This window comes from Oncorhynchus keta, chromosome 34 (genome assembly GCF_023373465.1).
Source record: "Oncorhynchus keta strain PuntledgeMale-10-30-2019 chromosome 34, Oket_V2, whole genome shotgun sequence".
Lineage (NCBI taxonomy): Eukaryota > Metazoa > Chordata > Actinopteri > Salmoniformes > Salmonidae > Oncorhynchus > Oncorhynchus keta.
This window is the reverse complement of record NC_068454.1, coordinates 81,799,983-81,816,102: the sequence shown is the minus strand read 5'-3', so window position 1 is coordinate 81,816,102 and position 16,120 is coordinate 81,799,983. Positions and strand designations below refer to the sequence as shown.

General features: G+C 40.2%; 1 protein-coding gene across 4 annotated transcripts in view; it reads right to left on the bottom strand.

Annotated features, from left to right (window-relative positions):
- Positions 1 to 14,554: 14,554 nt before the first annotated feature.
- rad54b (RAD54 homolog B) overlaps positions 14,555 to 16,120 on the bottom strand; it is a 67,110-nt gene continuing 65,544 nt past the window's right edge. For all 4 annotated transcript variants that reach the window (XM_052495579.1, XM_052495578.1, XM_052495580.1 and 1 more), the window contains 3 exons: positions 15,456 to 15,717; positions 15,015 to 15,279; positions 14,555 to 14,910 (listed from right to left, as the gene is read on the bottom strand). In XM_052495579.1, the coding sequence (XP_052351539.1) occupies positions 14,696 to 14,910; positions 15,015 to 15,279; positions 15,456 to 15,717 (742 nt within the window). In that variant the 3' untranslated portion in view covers positions 14,555 to 14,695. The remainder of the gene's footprint in view (positions 14,911 to 15,014; positions 15,280 to 15,455; positions 15,718 to 16,120) is intronic.

The following is a 16,120-nucleotide window of genomic DNA, read 5'->3' as shown; positions in this document are numbered from 1 at the left end:
TACTTCAAATAGTTTGCATTGATTTCTCTCCCCATAGGAATACATTGCCTGCACCCCTAAATTCAACCTGAAGTCTATATGGGTTATGAATGCCGTATGAACCTGTCTTTGGTAACAGTCCATCAGGCCAGTATGAGGTCTACCTGTGTTGATTCTAGGCTTCCTGGACCAACCGGAAGTGGTTAAAATCACCCTAAAAGTGTTTTTCCATTACCTGCCTGCAGTTTGATAGACATAGTGCATTCAACCCTGTGTAAATCAGTCAATTCTTAACGTAAGGACTTAAAACTCAGGATTCTGTAAAAGCATAGCCCAGTGAGGATATATGTTGACTTATAGCTTCCTGTGACAACCGGAAGTGCCTTAATTGGTGTCTCAGGGGCTGTTTCGAGGGTTAAAAAAGTCAGATCTTTTCAAAACTTCATATGTGTGACTAGGTAACCCTCATGAACTGTAAATCAGTCATCTCTCCCAACAGATGTCAAAGAAAAGCTCTCACACGCACACACAGCAAGGATGGAGTGAAAAAGTGTGGTTCTCAAAGACACAGAGAGCAGGCAATGGCATAAACATAATGTCTAGGCCGTGCCGAGTTCAACGAGATATCCCGCTTGACCGTAGCTCGCTCGGTCTGAGCGCAGCGACCATTAGAAAAGTAGGCCCAAAATGAAGCCTGCCCCACAACGTCATTTGCTTTTGGGTGACAGTGAGAGAACCGTTAGGGTGAGAAGCACAATTCGACCTCAGGTACGTTCCTAAGGTCCTTCCGATCCGTGCAAGCCTAACCTTGACCGTGTGGCATTAACCCTTAATAGTTAAAATAAGGTGTTTACTTCAAAGAGTTTGCATTGACTTCTCTCCCCATAGGAATACATTGCCTGCACCCCTAAATTCAACCTGAAGCCTATGTGGGTTATGAATGCCTTATGAACCTGTCTTCTATGACAGTCCATCAGACCACTATGAGGTCTACCTGTGCCAATTATAAGCTTCCTGAAGCAACCGGAAGTGGTTAAAATCACCTTATCAGTGTTGATCCATACACTGCATGCAGTTTGATAGACATAGTGCATTCAACCCTGTGTAAATCAGTCAATTCTTAACGTAAGGACTTAAAACTCAGGATTCTGTAAGTTTCTATGTCAATCAAGACATGGGTTTACTTATAGCTTCCTGTGCCAACCGGAAGTGCCTTTAATGATGTCACAGTGGCAGTTTCCAAGGGTTAAAAAGGTCAGATCTTTTCAAAACTTCATATGTGTGACTAGGTAACCCTCATGAACTGTAAATCAGTCATTTCTCCCAACAGATGTCAAAGAAAAGCTCTCACACGCACACACAGCAAGGCTGGAGTGAAAAAGTGCGGTTCTCAAAGACACAGAGAGCAGGCAATGGCATAAACATAATCTCTAGGCCGTGCCGAGTTCAACGAGATATCCCGCTTGACCGTAGCTCGCTCGGTCTGAGCGCAGCGACCATTAGAAAAGTAGGCCCAAAATGAAGCCTGCCCCACAACGTCATTTGCTTTTGGGTGACAGTGAGAGAACCGTTAGGGTGAGAAGCACAATTCGACCTCAGGTACGTTCCTAAGGTCCTTCCGATCCGTGCAAGCCTAACGTTGACCGTGTGGCATTAACCCTTAATAGTTAAAAGAAGGTGTTTACTTCAAATAGTTTGCATTGACTTCTCTCCCCATAGGAATACATTGCCTGCACCCCTAAATTCAACCTGAAGTCTATATGGGTTATGAATGCCGTATGAACCTGTCTTTGATAACAGTCCATCAGGCCAGTATGAGGTCTACCTGTGTTGATTCTAGGCTTCCTGGACCAACCGGAAGTGGTTAAAATCACCCTAAAAGTGTTTTTCCATTACCTGCCTGCAGTTTGATAGACATAGTGCATTCAACCCTGTGTAAATCAGTCAATTCTTAACGTAAGGACTTAAAACACAGGATTCTGTAAAAGCATAGCCCAGTGAGGATATGTGTTGACTTATAGCTTCCTGTGCCAACCGGAAGTGCCTTAATTGGTGTCTCAGGGGCTGTTTCGAGGGTTAAAAAGTCAGATCTGTCCAAAACTTCATATGTGTGATTAGGCAACCCCCATGAACTGTAAATCAGTCATTTTTCCCATAAAATTTCAAAGGAAAACTAAATCACACAGACACACAACTTGGAAGGAGGGACGTATTGGGGGTTGTAGAGACAGACAGTGCCTCCAATAGTTAGCTTTGTTCGAGCTAAAAAGAACCGTCAGACCTAGAGTTCCGAAACTTTAGAAACCTGTTCTAGACCTCGGGTCGATAGTGCGTGGTGAGTTAGGTGGCTCTAGAAGGTTCTCGGACCGAGAAATAGCCTCGTACATTTGCAATGATTTCAATTCATTTTGACCATTACGAAAATGGCGACATTTAGAAAAGTCTCAGAGACACAAGACTAGGTGCATTGGAACCGGCTCGGCCCATAGAGACGGACCCCAACGTTTCGGTCCGATAGCTCATTCAAGGACCCCATAGCAAGGCATGGAAAAAAGTGGATTTTCAGCACCAATTAGGGTTTTACTCGGGCACCGAAGGACCTATCGAGCCGAAACTCGGGATTCGGGGTCGCCTCACATAGGCCTTCACATAATGTCTGACCTGGACCCGCAGCTAGAACGTAACTATGTGTTTTACGTTTTTATTATGTTTTAAACTAAAGGCGCTGTGAATTATGGGCCTGCTCTGACATATATGATAGTTGGCTTCTAAATGAGTTGGAAAAAGTGGGTTTGGTGTCAATTGGTATCAGTTTGGTGTCAAAATGACATCTAATTGACTGATGGACACTGACTTGCTAGTTGACTTTTGTACATTAGCAATATGTTTAAACGGAGAGGGACCATCACCAAAAGTGACATTCTGAAATCAACCCTAACGAGCCATGGAGATGAACCAGAATCACTGCCCAGCTATCCCGAGTTCATCGGGCCAGTCAATTTCACATTCCTGCAGGATTTTTATAGCATGACAAATTCGTGATGGTACCTGCCCATTGAACCATATTGCAAATGCACAGTGACTTTGCAAAAGTGAGAAAACATAAACAAATGGACATGATGAAATCAACACAACGAGTGATGGAAATGTACAACTATCACTGCTCAGCCATCCTGTGTTCATCAGACCAGTCAATTTTGCATTTTTGAGCATGTCAAATTTCATATGGTAAATGCACATTGAAACATATTGCAAATGCGCGCGCACTTGCAATATGATTCTATAGTGTAAAAACATCACCTAATGGACATGATGAAATCAACACAACGAGTGATGGAAATGTACAACTATCACTGCTCGGCCATCCTGTGTCCATCAGACCAGTCAATTTTGCATTTTTGAGCATGTCAAATTTCATATGGTAAATGCACATTGAAACATATTGCAAATGCGCGCGCACTTGCAATATGATTCTATAGTGTAAAAACATCACCTAATGGACATGATGAAATCAACACAACGAGTGATGGAAATGTACAACTATCACTGCTCGGCCATCCTGTGTCCATCAGACCAGTCAATTTTGCATTTTTGAGCATGTCAAATTTCATATGGTAAATGCACATTGAAACATATTGCAAATGCGCGCGCACTTGCAATATGATTCTATAGTGTAAAAACATCACCTAATGGACATGATGAAATCAACACAACGAGTGATGGAAATGTACAACTATCACTGCTCGGCCATCCTGTGTCCATCAGACCAGTCAATTTTGCATTTTTGAGCATGTCAAATTTCATATGGTAAATGCACATTGAAACATATTGCAAATGCGCGCACTTGCAATATGATTCTATAGTGTAAAAACATCACCTAATGGACATGATGAAATCAACACAACGAGTGATGGAAATGTACAACTATCACTGCTCGGCCATCCTGTGTCCATCAGACCAGTCAATTTTGCATTTTTGAGCATGTCAAATTTCATATGGTAAATGCACATTGAAACATATTGCAAATGCGCGCGCACTTGCAATATGATTCTATAGTGTAAAAACATCACCTAATGGACATGATGAAATCAACACAACGAGTGATGGAAATGTACAACTATCACTGCCCGGCCATCCTGTGTTCCCATAGCGAGCATTAATATCAGAATGACCGGTAAATGCATTTACAACCATATTTTAATTTTTGGGTTACCAGTTGCACAACAATGCACGTGCATTTGCAATATGATTCTATAGTGAAAAAACATCACCTAATGGACATGATGAAATCAACACAACAAGTGATGGAAATGTACAACTATCACTGCTCGGCCATCCTGTGTTCATCAGACCAGTCAATTTCACATTCCTGCAGGATTTTATAGCATGACAAATTCGTGATGGTACCTGCCCATTGAACCATATTGCAAATGCACAGTGACTTTGCAAAAGTGAGAAAACATAAACAAATGGACATGATGAAATCAACACAACAGGTGATGGAAATGTACAACTATCACTGCTCAGCCATCCTGTGTTCATCAGACCAGTCAATTTTGCATTTTTGAGCATGTCAAATTTCATATGGTAAATGCACATTGAAACATATTGCAAATGCGCGCGCACTTGCAATATGATTCTATAGTGAAAAAAACATCACCTAATGGACATGATGAAATCAACACAACGAGTGATGGAAATGTACAACTATCACTGCTCGGCCATCCTGTGTCCATCAGACCAGTCAATTTTGCATTTTTGAGCATGTCAAATTTCATATGGTAAATGCACATTGAAACATATTGCAAATGCGCGCACTTGCAATATGATTCTATAGTGTAAAAACATCACCTAATGGACATGATGAAATCAACACAACGAGTGATGGAAATGTACAACTATCACTGCTCGGCCATCCTGTGTTCCATCAGACCAGTCAATTTTGCATTTTTGAGCATGTCAAATTTCATATTTGGTAAATGCACATTGAAACATATTGCAAATGCGCGTGCATTTGCAATATGATTCTATAGTGAAAAAACATCACCTAATGGACATGATGAAATCAACACAACGAGTGATGGAAATGTACAACTATCACTGCTCGGCCATCCTGTGTCCATCAGACCAGTCAATTTTGCATTTTTGAGCATGTCAAATTTCATATGGTAAATGCACATTGAAACATATTGCAAATGCGCGTGCACTTGCAATATGATTCTATAGTGTAAAAACATCACCTAATGGACATGATGAAATCAACACAACAGTGATGGAAATGTACAACTATCACTGCTCGGCCATCCTGTGTCCATCAGACCAGTCAATTTTGCATTTTTGAGCATGTCAAATTTCATATGGTAAATGCACATTGAAACATATTGCAAATGCGCGCGCACTTGCAATATGATTCTATAGTGAAAAACATCACCTAATGGACATGATGAAATCAACACAACGAGTGATGGAAATGTACAACTATCACTGCTCGGCCATCCTGTGTCCATCAGACCAGTCAATTTTGCATTTTTGAGCATGTCAAATTTCATATGGTAAATGCACATTGAAACATATTGCAAATGCGCGCGCACTTGCAATATGATTCTATAGTGTAAAAACATCACCTAATGGACATGATGAAATCAACACAACGAGTGATGGAAATGTACAACTATCACTGCCCGGCCATCCTGTGTTCCCATAGCGAGCATTAATATCAGAATGACCGGTAAATGCATTTACAACCATATTTTAATTTTTGGGTTACCAGTTGCACAACAATGCACGTGCATTTGCAATATGATTCTATAGTGAAAAAACATCACCTAATGGACATGATGAAATCAACACAACAAGTGATGGAAATGTACAACTATCACTGCTCGGCCATCCTGTGTTCATCAGACCAGTCAATTTCACATTCCTGCAGGATTTTTATAGCATGACAAATTCGTGATGGTACCTGCCCATTGAACCATATTGCAAATGCACAGTGACTTTGCAAAAGTGAGAAAACATAAACAAATGGACATGATGAAATCAACACAACAGGTGATGGAAATGTACAACTATCACTGCTCAGCCATCCTGTGTTCATCAGACCAGTCAATTTTGCATTTTTGAGCATGTCAAATTTCATATGGTAAATGCACATTGAAACATATTGCAAATGCGCGCGCACTTGCAATATGATTCTATAGTGAAAAACATCACCTAATGGACATGATGAAATCAACACAACGAGTGATGGAAATGTACAACTATCACTGCTCGGCCATCCTGTGTCCATCAGACCAGTCAATTTTGCATTTTTGAGCATGTCAAATTTCATATGGTAAATGCACATTGAAACATATTGCAAATGCGCGCGCACTTGCAATATGATTCTATAGTGTAAAAACATCACCTAATGGACATGATGAAATCAACACAACGAGTGATGGAAATGTACAACTATCACTGCCCGGCCATCCTGTGTTCCCATAGCGAGCATTAATATCAGAATGACCGGTAAATGCATTTACAACCATATTTTTATTTTTGGGTTACCAGTTGCACAACAATGCACGTGCATTTGCAATATGATTCTATAGTGAAAAACATCACCTAATGGACATGATGAAATCAACACAACAAGTGATGGAAATGTACAACTATCACTGCTCGGCCATCCTGTGTTCATCAGACCAGTCAATTTTGCATTTTTGAGCATTTTAAATTTCATGGTAAATGCCCATTGAACCATAAATGCACAGTACTTTGCAAAAGTGCATAAACAAATGGACATGATGAAATCAACACAACAGGTATTGCAAATGCGCCATCCTGTGTTCGCACTTGCAATATGATTCTATAGTGTAAAAACATCACCTAATGGACATGATGAAATCAACACAACGAGTGATGGAAATGTACAACTATCACTGCTCGGCCATCCTGTGTCCATCAGACCAGTCAATTTTGCATTTTTGAGCATGTCAAATTTCATATGGTAAATGCACATTGAAACATATTGCAAATGCGCGCGCACTTGCAATATGATTCTATAGTGTAAAAACATCACCTAATGGACATGATGAAATCAACACAACGAGTGATGGAAATGTACAACTATCACTGCCCGGCCATCCTGTGTTCCCATAGACGAGCATTAATATCAGAATGACCGGTAAATGCATTTACAACCATATTTTTATTTTTGGGTTACCAGTTGCACAACAATGCACGTGCATTTGCAATATGATTCTATAGTGAAAAACATCACCTAATGGACATGATGAAATCAACACAACGAGTGATGGAAATGTACAACTATCACTGCTCGGCCATCCTGTGTCCATCAGACCAGTCAATTTTGCATTTTTGAGCATTTCAAATTTCATATGGTAAATGCACATTGAAACATATTGCAAATGCGCGCACTTGCAATATGATTCTATAGTGTAAAAACATCACCTAATGGACATGATGAAATCAACACAACGAGTGATGGAAATGTACAACTATCACTGCTCGGCCATCCTGTGTCCATCAGACCAGTCAATTTTGCATTTTTGAGCATTTCAAATTTCATATGGTAAATGCACATTGAAACATATTGCAAATGCGCGCGCACTTGCAATATGATTCTATAGTGTAAAAACATCACCTAATGGACATGATGAAATCAACACAACGAGTGATGGAAATGTACAACTATCACTGCTCGGCCATCCTGTGTTCCCATAGCGGGCATTAATATCAGAATGACCGGTAAATGCATTCACAACCATATTTTCATTTTTGGGTTACCAGGTGCCTATTTTCAATCACCAGTTGCACAACATGCGTATCCATCAGAATATTTTAAACAGTCCATAAAGCACTCAGGACTGCCCCCATAGATAGAGGGCCGTAGTAGGGTACTCCCATAGCGGGCATGGATAATAGGAGTCCCGGTAAATGCATTTACAACCATATTTTAATTTTTGGGTTACCAGTTGCACAACAATGCACGTGCATTTGCAATATGATTCTATAGTGAAAAAACATCACCTAATGGACATGATGAAATCAACACAACAAGTGATGGAAATGTACAACTATCACTGCTCGGCCATCCTGTGTTCATCAGACCAGTCAATTTCACATTCCTGCAGGATTTTTATAGCATGACAAATTCGTGATGGTACCTGCCCATTGAACCATATTGCAAATGCACAGTGACTTTGCAAAAGTGAGAAAACATAAACAAATGGACATGATGAAATCAACACAACAGGTGATGGAAATGTACAACTATCACTGCTCAGCCATCCTGTGTTCATCAGACCAGTCAATTTTGCATTTTTGAGCATGTCAAATTTCATATGGTAAATGCACATTGAAACATATTGCAAATGCGCGTGCACTTGCAATATGATTCTATAGTGAAAAAACATCACCTAATGGACATGATGAAATCAACACAACGAGTGATGGAAATGTACAACTATCACTGCTCGGCCATCCTGTGTCCATCAGACCAGTCAATTTTGCATTTTTGAGCATGTCAAATTTCATATGGTAAATGCACATTGAAACATATTGCAAATGCGCGCGCACTTGCAATATGATTCTATAGTGTAAAAACATCACCTAATGGACATGATGAAATCAACACAACGAGTGATGGAAATGTACAACTATCACTGCCCGGCCATCCTGTGTTCCCATAGCGAGCATTAATATCAGAATGACCGGTAAATGCATTTACAACCATATTTTTATTTTTGGGTTACCAGTTGCACAACAATGCACGTGCATTTGCAATATGATTCTATAGTGTAAAAACATCACCTAACGGAGATGATGAAATCAACACAACGAGTGATGGAAATGTACAACTATCACTGCTCGGCCATCCTGTGTTCATCAGACCAGTCAATTTTGCATTTTTGAGCAAGGTCAAATTTCATATGGTAAATGCACATTGAAACATATTGCAAATGCACGTGCACTTGCAATATGATTATATAGTGAAAAAACATCACAAAATGGACATGATGAAGTCAACACAACGAGTGATGGAAAGGAACAACTATCACTGCCCGGCCATCCCGAGTTCATCAGGCCAGTCAATTTTGCATTTCTGCAGGATTTTTGAGCATGTCAAATTTCTTACGTCATTTGGCCCACAAAAAAATCCTTATGCACAATTTAAAAAAATATATAAAAAAATATGATAATAAAATTGGACAAAAGTATATTCATACAGTTCTTACACATGTGTAATTGACAAAAAAATTGAAAGAATTTCAAAAAACGGTCCAGAAAGCACTTTTTAAGGGTGTGTGAAGTTTTTACAAAATTTTGACATTTTTGACTTTTGACTTTTGACTTCCTATGAAATCATATTGGAATTGGACAAAACATATTCCTTATGCGCATGTAAAAAAAAAAAAAAAAAATATGATAATAAAATTGGACAAAAGTATATTCATACAGTTCTTACACATGTGTAATTGACAAAAAATCGAAAGAATTTCGAAAAACGGTCCAGAAAGCACTTTTTATGGGTGTGTGAAGTTTTTACAAAATTTTGACATTTTTGACTTTTGACTTTTGACTTCCTATGAAATCATATTGGAATTGGACAAAACATATTCCTTATGCGCATATAAAAAAAAAAAAAAAATTATGATAATAAAATTGGACAAAAGTATATTCATACAGTTCTTACACATGTGTAATTGACAAAAAAATCGAAAGAATTTCGAAAAACGGTCCAGAAAGCACTTTTTTATGGGTGTGTGAAGTTTTTACAAAATTTTGACATTTTTGACTTTTGACTTTTGACTTCCTATGAAATCATATTGGAATTGGACAAAACATATTCCTTATGCGCATATAAAAAAATTAAAAAATTATGATAATAAAATTGGACAAAAGTATATTCATACAGTTCTTACACATGTGTAATTGACAAAAAAATCGAAAGAATTTCGAAAAACGGTCCAGAAAGCACTTTTTAAGGGGTGATAAGTTTTTGAAAAAAAGTTCATTTTTTCAAAATTTTACTTTTGGACATTAATTTGGGTTACATATCCAATATGAAAAACCCCGGTGGAGCGCATTTGCCCCCTGTTGAATTTTTAAAGTGTTACAACTGGCAATTACCATATGGCATTTGCAATACACTTTGGATGAATCAACGCCGAATTGGGTGGTATTGGCCAATGTGTATATGGTTTGTCCGATGCCAATGACATGCCATTCATTTTTGTCCAATACAGGGGGGTATTCCCTTACATTAGTAACTACAGTTCTGAGGTTCTCCATCTCTACCAGTAGTTACTACAGTAATGAGGCTCTCTATCTCTACCAGTAGAAACTACAGTACTGAGGTTCTCCATCTCTACCAGTAGTAACTACACTACTGAGGCTCTCCATCTCTACCAGTGGTAACGACAGTACTGAGGTTCTCCATCTCTACCAGTTGTAACTACAGTACTGAGGTTCTAGTAACTACAGTACTGAGGCTCTCCATCTCTACCAGTAGTAACTACAGTACTGAGGTTCCCCATCTCTACCAGTAGTAACTACAGTACTGAGGCTCTGCATCTCTACCAGTAGTAACTACAGTCCTAAGGTTCTCCATCTCTACCAGTAGTTACTACAGTAATGAGGCTCTCTATCTCTACCAGTGGTAACTACAGTACTGAGGTTCTCCATCTCTACCAGTTGTAACTACAGTACTGAAGTTCTCCATCTCTACCAGTTGTAACTACAGTACTGAGGTTCTCCATCTCTACCAGTAGTAACTACAGTACTGAGGTTCTAGTAACTACAGTACTGAGGATCTCCATCTCTACCAGTAGTTACCATAGTAATGAAGCTCTCCATCTCTACCAGTAGTAACTACAGTACTGAGGTTCTCTAACCCTACCAGTAGTAACTACAGTACTGAGGCTCCATCTCTACCAGTAGTAACTACAGTACAGAGGTTCTCTATCTCTACCAATAGTAACTACAGTACTGTGGCTCTCTATCTCTACCAATAGGAACTACAGTACTGATGTTCTCCATCTCTACCAGTAGTAACTACAGTACTGAGGTTCTCTATCTCTACCAGTAGCAGTAGTAACTACAGTACTGAGGCTCTCTATCTCTACCAATATGAACTACAGTACTGAGGCTCTCCATCTCTACCAGTAGTAACTACAGTACTGAGGCTCTCTATCCCTACCAGTAGTAACTACAGTACTGAGGTTCTCCATCTCTACCAGTAGTAACTACAGTACTGAGGCTCTCCTTCTCTACCAGTAGTAACTACAGTACTGAGGCTCCATCTCTACCAGTAGTAACTACAGTACTGAGGCTCTCTATCTCTACCAATAGTAACTACAGTACTGAGATTCTCCATCTCTACCAGTAGTAACTACAGTACTGAGGCTCTCTATCTCTACCAGTAGTAACTACAGTACTGAGGCTCTCCATCTCTACCAATAGTAACTACAGTACTGAGGCTCTCTATCTCTACCAATAGTAACTACAGTACTGAGGCTCGCCATCTCTACCAATAGTAACTACAGTACTGAGGCTCTCCATCTCTACCAGTAGTAACTACAGTACTGAGGCTCTCCATCTCTACCAATAGTAACTACAGTACTGAGGCTCTCCATCTCTACCAGTAGTAACTACAGTACTGAGGCTCTCCATCTCGACCAGTAGTAACTACAGTACTGAGGCTCTCTATCTCTACCAATAGTAACTACAGTACTGAGGCTCTCCATCTCTACCAGTAGTAACTACAGTACTGAGGCTCTCAATCTCTACCAATAGTAACTACAGTACTGAGGCTCTCCATCTCTACCAATAGGAACTACAGTACTGAGGCTCTCCATCTCTACCAATAGGAACTACAGTACTGAGGCTCTCCATCTCTACCAATAGTAACTACAGTACTGAGATTCTCCATCTCTACCAATAGTAACTACAGTACTGAGGCTCTCCATCTCTACCAATAGTAACTACAGTACTGAGGCTCTCCATCTCTACCAATAGTAACTACAGTACTGAGGCTCTCCATCTCTACCAATAGTAACTACAGTACTGAGGCTCTCTATCTCTACCAGTAGTAACTACAGTACTGAAGCTCCATCTCTACCAGTAGTAACTACAGTACAGAGGCTCTCTATCTCTACCAATAGTAACTACAGTACTGTGGCTCTCTATCTCTACCAATAGGAACTACAGTACTGAGGCTCTCCATCTCTACCAGTAGTAACTACAGTACTGAGGCTCTCAATCTCTACCAATAGTAACTACAGTACTGAGGCTCTCCATCTCTACCAATAGGAACTACAGTACTGAGGCTCTCCATCTCTACCAATAGGAACTACAGTACTGAGGCTCTCCATCTCTACCAATAGTAACTACAGTACTGAGATTCTCCATCTCTACCAATAGTAACTACAGTACTGAGGCTCTCCATCTCTACCAATAGTAACTACAGTACTGAGGCTCTCCATCTCTACCAATAGTAACTACAGTACTGAGGCTCTCTATCTCTACCAGTAGTAACTACAGTACTGAGGCTCCATCTCTACCAGTAGTAACTACAGTACTGAGGCTCTCTATCTCTACCAATAGTAACTACAGTACTGAGATTCTCCTTCTCTACCAGTAGTAACTACAGTACTGAGGCTCTCTATCTATACCAATAGTAACTACAGTACTGAGATTCTCTACTGCAACTGTTCCACCCACAACCGTAAGGCTCTCCAGAGGGTAGTGAGGTCTGCACAACGCATCACCGGGGCAAACTACCTGCCCTCCAGGACACCTACACCACCCGATGTCACAGGAAGGCCATAAAGATCATCAAGGACAACAACCACCCGAGCCACTGCCTGTTCACCCCGTTATCATCCAGAAGTGAGGTCAGTACAGGTGCATCAAAGCTGGGACCGAGAGACTGAAAAACAGATTCTATCTCAAGGACATCAGACTGTTAAACAGCCATCACTAACATTGAGTGGCTGCTGGCAACATACTGACTCATCTCCAGCCACTTTAATAATGGAAACATTTATGTAAAAAATGTATCACAAGCCACTTTAAACAATGCCACTTAATATAATGTTTACATACCCTACATCACTCATCTCATATGTATATACTGTACTCTATACCATCTACTGCATCTTTATGTAATACATGTAACACGAGCCACTTTAACTATGCCACTTTTATATGTTTACATACCCTACATTACTCATCTCATATGTATATACTGTACTCGATGCCGTTCTGCACCATCACTCATATATTTTTATGCACATTATGTACATATTCCTTTACACTTCTGTGTTTAAGGTAGTTGTTGTGAAATTGTTAGTTATTTGTTGGTTATTACTCGTTGGTTATTACTGCATTGTCGGGAACTAGAAGCACAAGCATTTCGCTACACTCACATTAACATCTGCTAACCATTTGTATGTTATTATTAACATCTGCTAACCATGTATATGTGACCATTAACATCTGCTAACCATGTATATGTGACCATTAACATCTGCTAACCATGTGTATGTGACCATTAACATCTGCTAACCATGTATGTGACCATTAACATCTGCTAATCATGTGTATGTGACCATTAACATCTGCTAACCATGTATGTGACCATTAACATCTGCTAATCATGTGTATGTGACCATTAACATCTGCTAACCATGTATGTGACCATTAACATCTGCTAACCATGTATGTGACCATTAACATCTGCTAATCATGTGTATGTGACCATTAACATCTGCTAATCATGTGTATGTGACCATTAACATCTGCTAACCATGTGTATGTGACCATTAACATCTGCTAACCATGTATGTGACCATTAACATCTGCTAACCATGTATGTGACCATTAACATCTGCTAACCATGTATGTGACCATTAACATCTGCTAACCATGTATGTGACCATTAACATCTGCTAATCATGTGTATGTGACCATTAACATCTGCTAACCATGTGTATGTGACCATTAACATCTGCTAACCATGTATGTGACCATTAACATCTGCTAACCATGTATGTGACCATTAACATCTGCTAACCATGTATGTGACCATTAACATCTGCTAATCATGTGTATGTGACCATTAACATCTGCTAATCATGTGTATGTGACCATTAACATCTGCTAACCATGTATGTGACCATTAACATCTGCTAACCATGTGTATGTGACCATTAACATCTGCTAACCATGTATGTGACCATTAACATCTGCTAACCATGTATGTGACCATTAACATCTGCTAACCATGTATGTGACCATTAACATCTGCTAATCATGTATATGTGACCATTAACATCTGCTAACCATGTATGTGACCATTAACATCTGCTAACCATGTATATGTGACCATTAACATCTGCTAATCATGTATATGTGACCATTAACATCTGCTAACCATGTATGTGACCATTAACATCTGCTAACCATGTGTATGTGACCATTAACATCTGTGTATGTGACAAATAACATTTGATTTGATTCATCTTGTTATTTCTGCAACAGAAAAAAAGACAGATGGAATACGCAGTATAACGTAGCAGTTTATTCCATAATTTACACATTCTCTTCTATCAAACTGTAAAAACAGTAGAGAATATAAAGAAAGAATAACATAGTCCAATGTTTATCAGAAAGGGACACTTCTTGTGTGTTACTGAGTGTGTGTGTGTTACTGAGTGGTGTGTGAGATGGTGGACTGGAAGGCGAAGGAGATGTGGGTTCGTGCATGGTCCAGGTAAGCATCTCTGAAGGTGTGTGTGTCCCCTGCGAAGTGTCTCCACTGCATCAGCTCTGACATGCTCAGATGCTTCTGCCCCGCCCCACCACGGTCACCTTGACGACCCAGCTGGCACGGCCTATCAGACGCAGCATCCTCTCCTTCTTCTATAATACACACAAGAAACACATTAAATAAAAACACAAGCAGACAACGGGTGTGATTATATATATATATATATATATATATATATATATATATATATATATACCCGGGGCTGATCCGTCCATACTGCAGCTGCAGTGTAGCAGGTCGTGAGTGAGACAGGGTGTGTCCGTCAGGCTGAAGAGATCTCGCAGCTCATTGGAGGAGAAGCTGGTGTGCTCCGCCCCTTTCCCCAAGTCCACCACTGTCCCAGAAAGCCCCTGTTTGGACACCTGCCTCTGGAAGATACGCTCCTCTATGGTACCTGCAGTGAGCAGGCGGTAGATGTGAACAGTCTTCTTCTGTCCGTCTCTCCACACTCGTGACATTGCCTGGAGGGGGACAGACACACACACCTCAGCCAAACTATCACATCAGGAGAAAGGCCTCTTCCTCCTCCTCACTCCTCCAAGAGCATAGCAGGTACTGACTGACCAGTAACGTGTACATGTGTGTTTCAGATGTGAACGAAACATACACTACTGCTGGTGAGTGAGAGTGTGTGTACCTGTATATCGTTGGCAGGGTTCCAGTCGATGTCGTATAGGACCAGGTGGGAGGCCCCGATCAGGTTAAGCCCCACCCCTCCGGCTTTAGAACTCAGGAGGAAGAGGAAGTGGGCGGAGTGAGGGCTGTTGAAGTTGTCCACCAATCGCTGCCTCTGGATGGTGGGGGTGTTGCCGTCCAGGCGACAGTAGGTGTAGCCCAGGTGGACACACAGGTCCTGGATTAGGTCTAACGTCTGAGTGTAGTTGGACACCAACACCACCCTGTACACACACACATATTCACACACACAGGATCAAGATGGTCAAGATCATCTCACGGTTATGTGCCAGAGTATGAGTGTGTCAACTATAGAATTAGAATACTAGACTGGACATGAACCTTCTTATGATGGTCTAAAGATCAGCCATGTTGGTCAGGGAGTTCTGTGATAAGATATTGTATAAAGTAATGCATTTTAAGCCAGCCAGTTTTAGAGGAATGATTATAGAAATGTTTCTAATGAACTGCCAACATTCCATTGAAACAACACAGTCAATCAGTTGATGATGGGACTGAGACCAGTTGTAAATGCAACATATAACAGCTCTCCAAGAAAAATGTTGACATTTATGGTCTGTTTACATATATTTCAAAGGCTATTTATAAAGAAAATGTGTATAAAAT